Source organism: Opisthocomus hoazin, chromosome 1 (genome assembly GCF_030867145.1).
Source record: "Opisthocomus hoazin isolate bOpiHoa1 chromosome 1, bOpiHoa1.hap1, whole genome shotgun sequence".
Classification (NCBI taxonomy): Eukaryota; Metazoa; Chordata; class Aves; order Opisthocomiformes; family Opisthocomidae; genus Opisthocomus; species Opisthocomus hoazin.
The window spans coordinates 77,057,301-77,073,535 of NC_134414.1; the positions used below are offsets into that span (position 1 = coordinate 77,057,301).

At 42.3% G+C, this 16,235-nt stretch overlaps 1 protein-coding gene across 3 annotated transcripts in view; it reads left to right on the forward strand.

Moving 5' to 3' along the window:
• The window catches only part of AFF3 (ALF transcription elongation factor 3), a 341,137-nt gene that overhangs the window by 275,636 nt on the left and 49,266 nt on the right, over positions 1–16,235 (forward strand). For all 3 annotated transcript variants that reach the window (XM_075426755.1, XM_075426765.1, XM_075426776.1), the window contains exon 10: positions 9,220–9,385. In XM_075426755.1, coding sequence (XP_075282870.1) covers positions 9,220–9,385 — 166 coding nt within the window. The remainder of the gene's footprint in view (positions 1–9,219; positions 9,386–16,235) is intronic.

Genomic DNA, 16,235 nt, shown 5'->3' on the forward strand with positions numbered 1-16,235 from the left:
GGGCATTTCGGTGTGCTGAAGTTAGGCAGTAGTTAGGTCCTCTTATAAGTTAAGGACAGAAAAACTATGCCCACAGACCCACTGTCCTCTACCTCACTGGCTAGCTACATCAAGATCTGAGCAAAAGGGTCCGATTCCCCCATGATTTAACTCAGCTATGGTCTTTTTTAATCATTTTAAGCCCTGCAAGATAGGTGGAGTCCTGACTATTTGAGTCACATGACTTATTTGTTGACAAAGTCAGAAAATTGCCTTGATTAAGTCTTCAGGTGACCAGCCAGCTGATCTTTAAACAGTCCTTAGCCCTTGTCAGTCTTTACACTCTGTATTTCCATTCAACCATCACTACACTAGAGTCTTTCTTCCAATTTTCATTGATTTCAGGTATAACTTCCCAATTTTTTATCTTGCTAAAGCACAACGATCTCTCCTCCTACTGTCATATGTGACACCAAGATCTTGTGAAAAAGGGACCACTATGGAGCTCTTCCTCTCTCTTGAAGGGGCCATCAGTCCAGAAGTCATTCTTCAGATGGTAGGATTCAGCATCTTGAGTGCTTTCCTGTGACCAAAAGAACTTATGCAGAGCCTCGTGGCATCTTTACTGTCACATTAGCCCACTTCTAATAAGACCTTCTGACAGCTGAGCCCTGAGCTCCTATTCCGTATCTGACTTATCAGGCAAACCCACAAAATGCAGACATGTTTTTAACTCATGTAAGGGGGAATGGAACAGAGATCATCTCTAGTGATATTTACCTTCTTCAGTAATCTGATCTCCCTTGGGCAAATGAACTCATATTCTCTGGAGACCACTGGCAACTGTATGCAGCAACTTCTGATGCTGCCAGGAAACTAACTTCCTCAAAGTGAGGAGGGGAGGAGAGACAGGTGGAAAAGAGGAAAGATTGGAAAGTAGCAGTATCCAGAAGAATGCACCTGGTTATTACAAGGAAGCAGTGAGTGCCAGAAAGACATCCAAAGCTTCAGTATTATTGAATTTGGAAAAACTGTGCCTGAGCAGTCTCAACCACTAGTACCATATATGTATAAGGAGTCCTTTTTCCTTCTGCCAAAGTCTGTCTAGGTTTCTTACCCCTTCTCTGGGCCTTTTGATCTGATGTGAGGGCTAGGTTCCTAGAGGAGAAGAGTAAAGGGTGTGTCTCCCAAGAGAGTCCTTGCTTCCAGTGTATGGTTGTCACTCTTAGCCACCATAAAGGAGAACCTTCACACATCGAGGACATTAATGGTCAAAAAAAGTGTACGTTCTACACTCCCTTTCAGTCCTGTAATTCAAAGACACTGTGTCCGATTTCCACCCAGCAGCAGAAGCTGGCCTTAACCAGACAACAGAGGGGATCTCAAATAGAAAGTTCCTGACATCACCAAACTGATGAAAAAAAGAGAGAAAAATAAAACTTCTGGGGTACGTATGAAGGAAAACACATAAAAGCCATTGCCCTTGGTCTCAGGGAGAAATCAAAAGCGGTGTTGTCTGACTGAATCTTCTCAACAACTTCATCCACTTACAATTTATTTCTGCCTCCCATCCCCCCATCCCCCCAAAAAAAGTCTCTGTAGAAATGGTTTCCTGATTTCACACTGGAGGCAGGAGGGTGACTGTTCTTGAACTATTCTCAAAGCTGTTCATCATTCTCCAGGCCATTGGTCCAAGAGCATGTTCCAAGGACAGTATAGGACACATAGGCTGTGCCTGTCACTTTTTAAGTCACCGTACTTTGAGCCATTAAGAGACTAATTATACTACCAAGGTAAAAAGACTCTGTCACCCCTCTTCTACTAAAGAGTTAACTTTCCTGGACCAGGGAATCTCTCTGCTCGTATTCAGCTGATGCAAGGTCAACGACAAACACACCGAGGAAGTCAGAGTTGCTTTATTTTTCTTGTGAGCAGGTCAAATAAAACACTGCTGATGCTCCATTTATCTGGAGCGACAAGCAAACACTTGGCAGCAGTGGAAAGCATACACTGGAATCTGGCACCAGGCTCCTAGCACAGCTGTCACCCTGCTGACTAATCACTTCATCCCCACGCTAATGCTGCTCCAGGTCTATTGGATCCTTTCATCTCAGATGCCCCAGCACACGCTCCTCCTGATAGAGCTATCTATACAGAGGTGTCACTATTAATTGTTGTGTAGCATTTTATTTTAGGAGAGTTTATTTAGCCAAGGTGTTTTTTCAGTGGTTTTCTCTTTCCTAGCATATTCCTCTGCGGCTTCCAGTATCAACCAGGCCTTAAGTAGATACCGCCTTGCCAGACTGAATTTTCTTGAGGGTTTTTTTGTATCTGTGTGTGTATGAGCTTCATGGCGTGTTTTTCTAAACAGCCTTTCCTATCAATTTGTTTTTCTTTGGTGACTATTCCAGCAATTAAGCTGCAATTGCACAGGGCACACCCGACTCTCTCTGAAGAGACCTGATTTACCTTAGGTTTGCATTATCGGATGATACTTGTAGTCTTGTCAGCACAAACTATTTAAGTAGTTCCCAAGGACAGTGTTAAAATATAGGTGGAGTCTATGAACTCTGTTCTTGGCAGCTGTGCTTTATTAGTTGTGCTGTGCAAAGGTGCTGCGGCTAAGGTAATGCAGTGCTTTCACAGAAGCATTGTGTATTGTGACAAGCCGAACAGCCTCCAGGACCCTCACTCATCATGACTCCCATTTCATACTTCATCCATTACAGGAATGAGGTATGAAAACATTTCTCCGTTTCCTAAAGATATTAACAGACTCCTGGGAAATCGTTTACCTGGAGAAAGGGAAGTGCCCAGCCTCATTTTTTTGCGTTCAGGCCCGAATGGCCAACCGTGGCAGGGCTAGCTGACTTTTTTGTTAGTGAATGATAGGCTTTCACAATGGGTAACTGTAAAGAACTCAGACAGTTAATTGGTTTCATGCTCTTGGTTACCAAACGTACAAAAACATAAATTTGAGTCACTTTCATAGTGTGTTCAGAGTAAGGATATCCAAATGCTTCTTAAAGAATAGCGAAGGACGTCTCCTAACACACTGGAGGTAGACAAGTTTGGTCATCCCCACTTGTGACAAGGATCGTGACCAGAGCGCTAGAAGGGTCAACTGATTTGGTCATTCAGACTCAACACGGCAGAGCTAAAACTAGAGTAGAGGCTCTTTATACTGCCTTTGTATGTTAAGTACAGAACCAGCCTTTGTATTTTAAACCATTGAGGTATCTGGCTGTCCTCAAGCGGGTGCATATTCTAGAGTTTATGGTATCATCTCCCTTTTCTCAGCATGATTTTGGCCTGAAACAAATGGACGACGTCCACATTCATTCTCTAGGCTATCGTATGGTGGTGTTTCTTGGCATTCTACAGTTGCCTGAGAAAATATCCCCATATGTTCTGTTACAACATTGGGATGGCCTGATCTGCAAGTCCTGATAGACCCCTGTAGTAAGCATGCTTCAGATGTCTTTGGTGAAACAGGATTTGAAAAATACATAGGGGCAGCAGCAAAAAGTGGGCATTTCCGTTGCCTGTGTGATTCATTCACAATTATTGACACAGGAATTCCCTGCTGTGTGCTTGGGAGATGTGCAGTATCTTCAGTGCCAGGCAGCAGAGATAATTATACAGACCTTGGCACAATGTTCTCAGTTTGTGCTTTAAGGAAGCACCATGTGGAATTTGCTTCTCGCAACAAAGGGATAAAGAGTTTTCCATAAAAGACCTTCACTGGGTTTTAGGTTGGCTTCAAGGGAAGAGGGAAGTGGTGTTTCAGATACATTAATCTGGAATAAAAATAGAGACTCTGCCAACAGAGCTCCTTTAGACCATGGAATATGTTTTCATCACTGAGTTTGAAATATCATTTCAGAGTCTTGGTCAGATTTGCTGTTTGATTTAAATCGGTGTAGCCTAATTGAAGTCAATTGAGCTATGACAGTTTATACCAGCCAAGGGACTGGTGTCTGTTCCAGAGTATTGTTTTCCCACAACTGGCCTGGATCTTCCAGACAGTGATAGATTTTCTGGGTGTTTCAAATACTGCAAGCATTCACACAGCCTTTCTTAGGATTTTCTCAAACGTTTGTGACATCTACTAATTCAGATCATCTTCTCCATGTGTACCTCTCAGTGCTGACAATGTGATCCCTAACCGTGTCATTTGTCTATTCGTCAGCTCTTTGCACTAATTTTTGCATTCCTCTTTCCTATGAGGAGTCGGGGCCACTTGGTAGTGCTTGATGGATGGTACCGCAGGGTAAGATTTAAAAGAAAAGTAGTTTAGATGATCACAGCTATGCAAATGACACTGGCTGAATATTGTCCCATCTCCAGACATGAAAACAAGTACAGCAGATCATGTCTGATAGTGTGACTGAGTTTTTTGATAAGGCGGCTCTGGATACAGTTCTTGCAAAGTGAAATTACACAGACCAGCTGGACTCCAAAATATGAAGTTTGAGCATTTGTGCAGCCTTTGTTGTGGCTGGAAGAGTATTACAGAGGCTCACTCTGATTTGTTTTCTTGGCACAGTCTTTCCTTCAAGGCCTGAGTCTCCCTTGCTTTGCGTTCTTGATAATGATTCATACCTGTGTAAAGCAGGTATAAAGTGTCTTTGTATTACAAAGCAGTGAAGAACTGGGATCACAAATTCTTCAGTGTGGGAGGAATTTTTCTCTTTTGAATCCATTTAATATTGTTACCAAATGGTTGAACTTTGGTAAAGACCGGCATCTGTTTTATTTGTACCTTGATCAGGCGTCCATGCTGTCTGTCTTTGAAACACTGAGGCTGAATTCCTGCAGTGCAGCATATGCTTAGCTGCCCGGGAACTTCTTGTGGCCAGTGCTGAACGCCATGATTTATTATCATCGAAAGTAGTGCAGCTGTAAGCAGCAGCTTAATATGAAGCGTAGAGTAGGACGCAGATCCAGCGTGATTAACCTCAAGAGGTCTCCTGAGGGCCACTGAGGCAATCTGATTTGGCAATCTCTCTTCGCTGACTGAAAGCAAACGCCTGCACCTTCCTTGGTGTTGTTCAGAGGCTGGCTGTGGCCATGCAGTCTGATGGAGCTAATAACTGGTCCCACCACAACAAATCTCTCAGGCTTCTCCCAGGATTGAGATGGCTCCACCTCTCAACTTGGATCACAAATTAGTTTGAGTGGGGAAGAAGTATTAATTTCTTCAAATCACTGGGTTTCTGAACCTGCTCATCTGAGTAAAATTGAGACTACAAGGTGCCTAGCAGTTTTTCAGAAAGGGGTGACTTGTCCACTAGGCAGTGCAGGAAAATAGGTTGCTGGAGACTTGCACAGTGCTTAGGTGCCCAAGCCCCATCCCTTCATCAGATTAGAAACTTCAGATGGTGTGTTGGTTATTCAGTGATCTTATTACTCAACTTCTGGCAACTTTACAAGGTATTTACTCTCTTCCTTAAGTTAGAGAGCGCATGTTCTGATCAAGGGCTTTAAAGAAAAGTGGTGCTTACCCAAATTGTTGTTTAATTGCTTAAAATAAAAATATCCTTTCAATGATGTAGTAATTAATTCTGGGGCATAAGCCAGTAGCAAAATATGCATGAATGTTATGTGCCACAGTCATTAAAATGTAAATTGGTCTTTTATTTTGATTGCATGAACTTGCTTACATGCTTTAGAAAGAAGAGTCCAAAATGGAAGTCGTCAGTTTAAAATAATAGTTGTTCTTTAATAAGAATATATGAAGAAACATATAACTGTTTTCACTCTGGTCACTATAATATAATGAGGATCCTTATAAGAATATGCTATACTTGAAAATTGAAAAGGTAGAAGGGGGACAGGAGACTTCAACTGTATCAGCATAAGTGGGAAAATATTGTAATGTTAATTTTTTGTAGTGTATTTGCTACCATTAGAGCAGCAAACATAGATTTCCAGATGTTTGTGAAGAGTCCAACAGTTATATTTTATATCTATGGCTGTAGTAACAATTTCTGTTCAGCAGCCTAGAAAAACATTTCATGTCACAACAGGAAAGAAATATTACTGTGGGGTTTTTTCCTCCCTCATCCCCTATATAGCAATTCTGAATACTTCAGTCAATGCCAAACAAAAATGATGGGTTTAAAAATTAAAACCACAGTCACTAGGGGCAGGACATAAATGTGCAGATGTTTTGTGATGTTGAAGAACTTTTCAGGCAACAGTCACAATGCTGTTGTGGAGAGGACTGGAAATCCATCAGAGTTGGACACTGTCAAAAGAATTCCCTAAGCTATGCTGTCAGAAAAGGCAGTTACCTTTTCATATTCCCGTAAGAAAAAAAAAAAGAAGAAAAAAAATCAAAACCAGAAAACCTACTCACAATGGCCTTTATATAGCCCTCACTATTTTATTAGCAAGGGATTGACTGTAATATGTTAATATAAGTGAGCAACTTGTACCTAGAGTTTACTGGGCAACCCGTACAAGTGGAAAACTGCTTTGTCCCAAAGCACTGCACAAAACATCAATTTTCCTTCTCTGGGAACGAAAATTTTTACAAGCTTGTAAGCTGTTTCTGTTTCAGGCACCTCTGTGCCTTAATGCTGTTATACAAATGAGTGCCTGAAAATCTTGCATTTACCACACCTACCTGGCTAGATAAAGAGACATCATGAATAATAACAAAACATAGCAGAGGATGAGTTTTTAAAGGCACACATTGTAATTGGTACATTTAACACCTGTGCATGGTGACAGATCTCTTGCCTCCTAAGAGTTGGCAGGCGCTTCGGCGAACACACGTGTAGCACTGAGCCGTCCTGCCGGAGCATGAGCTTTTACTGTTGCCTCTCTCTCCCGTCTGATGGTTACAAGGATGAAAATGAAGGTCAGAAATGTAAATGGATGTCAGCTCCTCCCTCTCCTGTTTATTTTACTTGCTTTAATTAGTACGGTGAGATCACAGGTGAGGTTTTGTGCACTGCCTGGCCCCGCTGTGCCTTGAAGGGTGCAGAAAGCTCTCCAACAGTGGCACCATTGCCCAAGCAACCAGAAATTCTCTGGAACAAGAAAGCCATGGGCAGCTGTGCTGTTTCCTAGCAAGAGGCAAGTGAGACGCTATAAGTAAAGGCGATGTGGTGGGAGTACTGGCTTGTGCAAGGCAGGTGGTCCAGTGGGGAAAGGTTGGCATATGTTAGGGGAGGCGGGGAGAGGGCCAGGCAGCATGCGGCTGTGGGGAACCATGGAATTGACACTGCATCTCTGACGGCCTGGCCTCTTTTCAAAGCCCCAGAAGCTGCCTGTCGTATGTGGCTTGTGTCAGGTGTCAGGTACCATTTTTCCAGAATGAAATGCACCGTTAGCAGGTAAAGACAATTCATTAGGTGCAACATAGCAGAACTGTAATTAATTATTAGATATTATTTCTCACAAAACGCATCTCTGAGATCACATTGCATTAGCCACAATATTGGACTGATGGAGCATAAACAAGGGTAATAATAAATACTGGTGAACGGAGTTGGGAAGAGATAGTTATTAGGGTACCAGTGTGTTTCTTGTGGGGTTTATTTAACAATCTCATTAATGATCTGAAAAAGGAAGTAAATAATCATTTAATTAAGTTTGCATTTGATACTAAATTAGAAGTTGCTGCAGACGCCTCAGAGGGCAGAGAAATAAATCAAAAGCAGCTAGAAGCATGTGCGGTAAAGAAGAAAATTAGATCCGGTATGAAGAAAAAATGCAAGCCAATCTCTCTGGAAGCAAATAATCTAAAATGTAGCTATCAGTGGAGGAATTCTGGAGAAAGCAGTGTTGAAAGAGATGTAGGAGTGTTAATGGACTATATATGCCATCACAGCTGGGGTATATGTTTGCAGAATCAACGCATCAAGGAGCAGGAAGGTAATAGCCCTTCATTGTAGGGCTCTAGTGAGAACCCATCTATAATGCTGCACTCTGTTTTGGGCATCCTGTTATCACAGAGATATAGACAAATTGGAATGAGTTCAGAAAAGAGCCATAAAAATGATCCCATATCCCTGGAGATAATGACTTATGAAGAAAGATCAGAAGAAGTAAATGTGTAAGGCCTTGTCTGAAAGATGACTGAAGTAGGACAGGAAAACAGTCTGCAAATACGTGAAAGCAAAAAGGGAGGAGGATAATTTATCATAGTAACTATTAGTAATGGGATGAAATAATAAGTAACAACAATAAATTTGGAAAGGGCAACTTCAGGTTGAATGTAGGGAGAAATTTCTGACAGTGGAATTTGGGTTAGTTTGCAGAGAAGTTTCCCAGGGGTAAAAGTAAAAGCTGCATTCAAGTCATTTAAAATCAAATTGGACAACTCACTAGCAAATGCACCCTGCTATAGGGAACAATCTTCCATTGCCTGGGGAATAAGCTAGATGACTTAATAGGACATTTCACACTCAAGTCTTTACGACTGCGATATTTTTAATATGCATGGTCAACTATTTCAGGAGAGTATACATTTCTTCTGCTGTCAGGCCTGATAATATGAACACTTGCATGCAGACATAACTTTTAAGACGGCAGGTAGCTCTGCTGACAGAACTACACTGCTGACATGCAAAAACACAAGCCTGAGCTCTTAAAGTTTTTGCAGGATCAGAGTCTTACATCTTGCAGTTGTCGATATCGATGGTATATCCAGGTAACCACACCGTTTACGGGTAGGTGAAGAAGTGTGCAGAACAAAAGATGGGGGTCGGAAGCTCCAGTGAGGATGTATTATTATTGTTATTAGTATCATTATTACTATTACTACTTACAAATAACTGGCACGGTGGAGTTCAACTCTGTTTCTTAACTGTTTGCCTTTTTCATCTCCTGCTTTCACCTCTGTGTAGTGTTCATTAGACAGCCTACAACTGCTTTCTCTACTCTGCTTTTCAACATTTGCTATTTTTAATATATCCTAAAAATATCTGTTGCACGAGAAAACAGACAAGCTGAAGTGAAAACTTTATCCTCCCTCAGCTGAAGCAGAGATGCCAAAGGCTATGGATTTAAATGGATATGAGGATAACCCGATGTTTCTCTCCCCCAGTTACAGCAATGCAGTGTTGATCTCACATCACCATTTGTTAGCAGCAGAGACAAGCTCACGGGCATTCAGATAGGTATGCTCCCTAAAACACCACGGTTTTTACATGGGGTTTTTTATGTTCTTGTTTTCTTCTCTTCCCTCTCCCCTCCCCGATGGGCTGTGTGTGGGGCTGGCAGCCTGGTGGTGCCGCAGTCCAACGCCCGAGCCTCGGGACTCTCCAGCAAGGGGTCGAGCAGCAGCAGCTCCAGTGAATCCGAGACCAGCTCAGAGTCTGACTCAGAGAGCGAAAGCAGCTCCAGCGAGAGTGACGGCAGCAAGCCCTCGCATTACTCCAGCCCAGAGGTAAGGGCTTCTGCTCTTTGTGATTTAGGGCAGCGATCCGTTATTACACCTACTCAGATCTTTTTCCAGCCATGCCAACACAAGGAGGCTGTGGAGAGATGCACAGAAAAATGGAGGAGAATGGCCCAGGGATCCTCCTCCTGGCGTGCTGTGAAATGCAGGTGGCAGGGGACCCTGGGGCAGATTAAAGCATTCGAAACAAAAATGAGGAAAGAAATAACACTGTGATTTCTTTCCTCAAATTGGAGATGAGAGGAGGGCCTTGCAAGGCTCACAGCTTGCTTGAAGTTTTACGCAACTCTGCCTCCACAGCAATGGCTCGCTTAGTGCGTAAGCCTGATGTGGGCTCCCAGCACTGCAAGGGAACTAAAGGCTTCTCTACACAGGGAAGCTGTTATAAAATCAGTTTGAGGGTGGATTTTTAAAGCAAAACAGTTGTTTTTCACTCACGCACTTCCCTCACCTCAAAGCGAATTATTCTCTGTTGCTGCTGCCTTTGTGTGATTTATTTTAATCCACCTCCAAAATGGACTAAACTGAATTACTCATGGTGCAAAACATTAAGCCCAAACTTGTCATCTGGAAAGCTAGTACTGAAAATTTCCACATGTAGACAAGCCCTAGCCAAATTACAATTAAGCTGCCATTGCTGTGCCACCTTCTGCTTTCACCTCTGCAGAGTGCTCAACAGACATGACAAGACTGCTTTGTCTGCTCTGCTTTTCTACCAGGACTGATGTTTTTACGTGATTTGGTCGATACGCACCTTTAGTATAAAACCATGAACTCCACAGCCACATCACACACATTAATGTATGTAAAAATATTCAAAAATCTAGCGGCAAGATTGTAAATACACATGAAATACAGCCAGTGTATTTTCCCACTCCACATAAAACATCCAGTCACCAGATTCCTCCCCCCAAAACTATACCTCACCTATTCTCTCACCCTGAAAAATTATACTGAATAACCACCAGGCCTTCCCTCATCTTTTACTCAGTTATTTGGGGCCATGTTTCCTATCAGGCAAAATGCAGCACTCGCAGAAACATCCTAATATATTTTTCTCAGGTTGCATCACTTTTGTTCCTTATTTAATACTTATCTTCCTTTCTGTCTTTCCTTTGCAGTACTTTCAGATCCATTTCCAGTTAGTTTTTCTCTCACTTTGTCCCTTTCCTAAATCTCTCTGGTTCTTTTTGCTTTTGTCTCTGTTCTGTTCCTTCCAGTCTCTCTTTCCCTGTTGCCCTCCCTGCACTACCCCATGTCTTGTTTCCCATTCTGAGCTCTCTGATCCAACCCGTCAAGACCTTGTTCTTTCTCTGCCTGGTTCCCCACTGGAATTAGAGCAGAGATCTTGCGCTCGCTCTCTCCGCTCCCTGCGGGATCTCAGAAGGTGGAAGAAAAGGGACAAAGAGAAGAAAGAGAAGGAACCATTGTGGGGGGAAGGAAACATGAGATAAAAGGAGGAGAAACTTAGTACCCAGGAAGGGAGGAGTGTTTACTGTCTGGGCAGATACCTGTGCTGCTTGGGCCTTAGAGCAGCAGTCCCTCAGGGGATGTGGGAAGTTAATTAACTGAGGCAAACCATGGATTTCGGAAAGGCAAGCAGGTGACTGAGAGTCATGGAAACGTGGAGCAAGAGCCTCCTCTTAAGTATTTGGCACATAGCCTCTCGAGATCTGTGTAACTACTTTTGTACGGAGCCGGAGTTATCAGTGATTGTTGTCATGAAACAGCTGCACTGCTCCAGCAGATTGCTTGTCTCTTTGCATTATACTTGTGTGGTTTGCCTTCTAGGACATGCTGTATGATACGTGCTTATACAAAAATGTAAATGACACCAAAAATGGGATGGCTGCAGTGGTTTTCATAGGTCATGCCTTGATGGGATATGGGAGAGGCCACACATGGAGAGGGTCAGGGTGTCCCCGGGAAGTAGGATACCTGTGCTGTCCCCAAGAGCCAGTGCTTTCCCAGGCCCGTCGTATGACTGGTGGCACCAGTTCAAATCATGCTTATGTGATGTCTGTGACTGGAAGTCCTGTCTACTTTGCATTAATGCTTTAACTTACATTTCTGCACCCAGTGAAGCCATCTTTCTAAAGTATATGCAATGTTGATACTCGGTAAATGACGAGACACACATCTTTGGAAGCCCTTTAAAGGGAGGCCCTGTCCACCTATATTTAAGTAGTGGACCCAGTTCAAGTCCTAGTCTTAAGATGAATTTCATCTATTGGGTAAGACAGAAAAAGCAAATACATCTTTGCTTTTGCTTTAGCATAAACTAATAAATTCAGGTACAATGAACTTGAGTACTCCAGCACAGCACTGGACAGGAAATCCATATTTCCAGGCTGGGAGGAACTTAATCTGGAAATCTGCAGACCATTATGAGGCCTTCATTCTTTTTTTTTCTCCCCACCCATAATCTGAAATATTATATGCATATTATGCATATGCTCAAAGATTTTTATTTCTAGGACAGTCTGTCTTCTGCATTTGAGGTTATGTAGAAGTTCAATTGCTGCTTCATTTCTTCTGTATTTTTTCTCATTTTGAGATCTTTGAGTTGTTCTCAGGTGTGTAAATGCAGTTGCCTAGAGTGTAAAAGCAGCTCATTGTAAAGCATACATATAAAATAGATTAGATGAATTGCACCCTAAAAGTGTCTGTTTCTTTCGATTGACTATTTAGAGCCTGTAGTGACTAGCTCAGCTGTCTACACTTTATGTCTGCAGTAAACTAAGAATAATGGCTGAGCTAGAACAGGAGACAACATTCAGACTGGTTTCAGTGATGTGGACAAATTAAGGTGCCTCAGACATTAATGTGAGTAGTTACAGTTTTGTGGACTGCCAAACTTGAAATTATGAACAAGGGACTGAGGCTTCTATCTCCTGTTTCTTTGCTGAAGTCATGAATTCTTTGCATGACCTTAATTAACGTCATACATGAGGACTCCGGAAAACAATGACGTCTTGTCCGTGCAATTATTTCAGATGGTAGGAAAAAAGCCTTGGGTGTCAAGTCCATATAAAGAGCTACATTTCAAAAGCTAAGAATGTGGTCTGTTTGTTCCATTGAATTATCCTGCAGACCTTTATTAAGCCTGAACCTGGTTAGACAACCAGGAATTCCCACTATGTAGGGAGGTCTAGAGGGGTGAATGGGCAGGAAGGAAGCAGAGGAGCCATCACATGGGACAAAGCATCAGTGACTAGTCAACAGTAACCAGGCCAGAAGAGAGCAGTGTCCTGTCCTGGGTCCCACCAGCCCCACGCACCAGCCACTGCTGTTGTGACTGGTTCACAACCATGAAAGTTTTTTCCTCTTTTTCAAGGATTCACATATATTTTTTGTCCATGCTTATTCCAGCATCACAGGATACTCCTTGATCTCAAGTCCCCACGCTGTGACTGACCAGGTCAAAGCTGAAGTGATTTGTAGGGTTATGCTCTTCCCCACCCTCCTCACTCATCAGCAGAGAGCCACCTTCTGACCACTGTGCATCAAGTCCTTTAAGTGCCTGGACATCGACACCAGTGGCTGAGGAACCACTGCCTGTGAATCCCTGCTGTTCCCTCAGGTGCTCTGTGGCATTGGCTCTCACCTCTTTAGCTCAGAAAATAGGAAAAATGTGTGTATCTAACAGACTAGCTAACCAGTGAACGTGCTTCTGTCACCTCACCAGACTTTCTTCACTGATAGATTTCATTAGGGAGGCAGAGGAAGAAGAGTTGTAGTTTCAGGGTTGTGGGGTAGGAGGGATATGTTTTTTGTATCTGTCTTGTTGTCCAAAAAGTTTTTGCTTCCCATCTTAAGTACAGCCATGGTTCAGTTTCCTGACTGGTACACTCAGAAGGGGATTTTACCACTAGATCAATTGTAGACACTGTCTTTACCTTGCAGATAGGATTCATGGGCTTTAGTTGTCCGGTGGGCTATTTTTGACAACGACTGCAAACTAAACTCTTCTCTCCAGAAAACTTTTTGTGGAAGGAACCACCTGTTACAGTATATGTGTGCCATGCCTAACACATGGGAATCCCCAGTTCTAATTTGACAGCACCAGCAGCAGTGCTAATGGTAGCAATAAAGTAGTAGTGGTAATGATAATAATAATCATCACCATCATCTTCATCATCTATGCCTTAAATACAATGAAAAGGCACCCCATTATTATGGGGGTTGCCCTGAACGAAATCTTTGATAGCAGGGCAGCACAAGCAAGTTATGATAAGGGTAAATTAGTATGTGGAGTTACAATAGGTGGAGTATGCTGCAGGGAGGGCAGATAGCTTAGTCCTACCCCACCATGGGCTAAGTGCATGCACATACTGTAGACTGTCTAATCTCTCAATGAAAGTGGTGTCATGCTTCAAGCTTACCACGGTATTAGCTCCACCTTAGGTCTCTCTTTGTAACGACAAGTGTAGAGTGACCCCATTACACTCACATTGCTTAGCAGCCCTTTAGCCCAGAAAGAGTTTCTGGATAACATTTTGACACAGGTTGCTTTTGGATGCATGCCACTCGTGCCTCTGGTTGCACTCGTAGCCTTGAAGAGATCTGAGATATATAGACGTGCTCTGTGGGAATCATCCCCCCTAAATTTGGACACTTATACTGTAGATACCTCCATCTGCTCATCACCTCAGCCTCCCCTTTACAGTTGGTGGAGAGGAATAGATGTTTTTAGGGCCCAGCTCATCTGGCCTATTTCAGATGTCTATTTCAAGAGGGGATTTTTCACACCCTAGAAGAGTAGTCCACCGACTGGAGAAGGAACTCGTTGACTAGCTCAGACATAGGTGTCTATGTTGTACAGATGAATCCACCCACAATTTTTAAGCAAGTGTATCACATCCTTCTGTTTCTCGATGAAGCCTGGCACATGTGTACGTCTCTGGTGCATTGGTCCCTGAAACTATCTTTGTCTTGTAAAGTTTCCTGATTTGGGTTTTCATGCCAAACCCGTATTTCATTGCAAGTCAGGTTCATCACAGCCTGTTATTACTGTTACTGCTGCCCATCTGGGCACCACCAGCTCTACCCCAATTAAAAACTGCCCAGTTCTCTACAAGGCCTCGAGGGCAGCATATTTCCATGACACAAAAACCAAGGGACAGAGACCGTTCTGCTGTCTCATTGCTCTGGATATATATTCGTATATATTTCCGTCCTCACACGCAGCTGAAAATTTCCCACTTTAAGCAAACAGGCTCTTCTTCCACAGAATGGTATGTGACATGCTCAGGGGGGGTGATGTGGACTGGAGAATTAGGGATTTTCTTTTTCTCCCACAAATAATTGCGGTTAGGCATGTGAAGTGGACTAACAAAAACTTTCTAGTGAATTTTCCCACTCCCTTTTTTTGTTAGGCCTGCTCTTCATTCTTGGCTGTCATGATTTTGTTGCCTTGCAAGGTACATTGTTTTTTTAAGTGATTTATAAGTACAGTACTTTTCAGTTAGAGCAATCAATTGAATAAATTACTTCCAAAAGTGAATAGGCATCACTCATGTACACTAACAATCTCAAATATTCCAAAACTGCATCAGGGCCCAAAAACAGTGAGAAAAGTTTTTAAATTCTGATTTTTAAAATTTTGATTCTTTTAATTTACCTTATAGGCTGCAGGCCTTTTACTTTTAGCAGAGGCATCTTAAAGCATTTTTTTAGCAGACACATCTTAAGGAGTTTTATAGCAGGCACAAAGATTTGAATTTTTGTTTAAATAAGCCCCAGATGTGCATCTAAGCCCATGATTCTGAGAGCTGAGGCTGTAAGAAAAAATAACGAATGTCCTGAAACTCATGACAAAATTAGTAAAACTGGCAACGTTGTTTATCCTTTTTATTAGACTTAATAGTTGGCTTATAGGTTGGTGGGTATGTAGTTATTCTGCCTAAATAGCAGACATATCACTCTAGGAAAGTACCACATTGCCAAGTTATGACACTGTAGCAGTTAATCACTGTCTTCTGCTGGTTTAGTGTGATCCCTTGAAAACCATATTTTGTGAACCACTGTTTTCAAGAATTGCAAGGTACATAAAGAGACAGAATGAGATGTAACAGAAAAGCTGGAAGTTTTTTTGAACTTTGAAGCTGCCCTCACTTTGGTTTACCTTATGAGTCGAGGTATATTTTTCCTCATGTGCTTCTGATGTATGTCCTTTTCTTAAATACACCAGAACAATGGCAAGACTTCCACGTATAGTGAACGTTTTATTATATACCTAGTAAATTCAGTACATGCATAATGAATGTCACCAAACCAATCTGTATTTTCAGCAACAATCAAAAAGAATGCTGTTTATTTTAGAGTTAAGTGTTGTGAAAATAGATCTTCATCCAAGAGAAATGCTGCCTGTCCATTTTCAAGATTTACAGCTCAGGAAAGAAATTCCTCGTGTAAGATATTAGGGAGTATGCTTAAGAAAAAAATAAACTTAAGACAATCCAGCAAGCTTCCCATAGGTATTGGATAGCTCGATAATGAGTAAATTAGACACTTTTGAGAGAAGAAATATTTGTATCATATGAATTCCAACTTTTTTGCTTCTCTTGGGAACCTTTGCTCCCTATAGAGAGAATCCAGCCCTCAGCAGGTGATTCTGGAGACGCCCCTGGCTAAGCAGGAAACCTGTGTCGCCCTCAGGCACCTCCTTTATATAGGGAGTTAAGTAAGAGACTCTTTTAAGTTAGAGACTGTGAATAGTCTCTCTAGAGCAAACTTTCTTCCAGGGCATTGATGATTTGCATGTTAGGCTCGTGACACGCTTTTTGATTATTCATATGCAATAGCCTAGTGGATCCAATTTTGGTTCCAGCTAAGG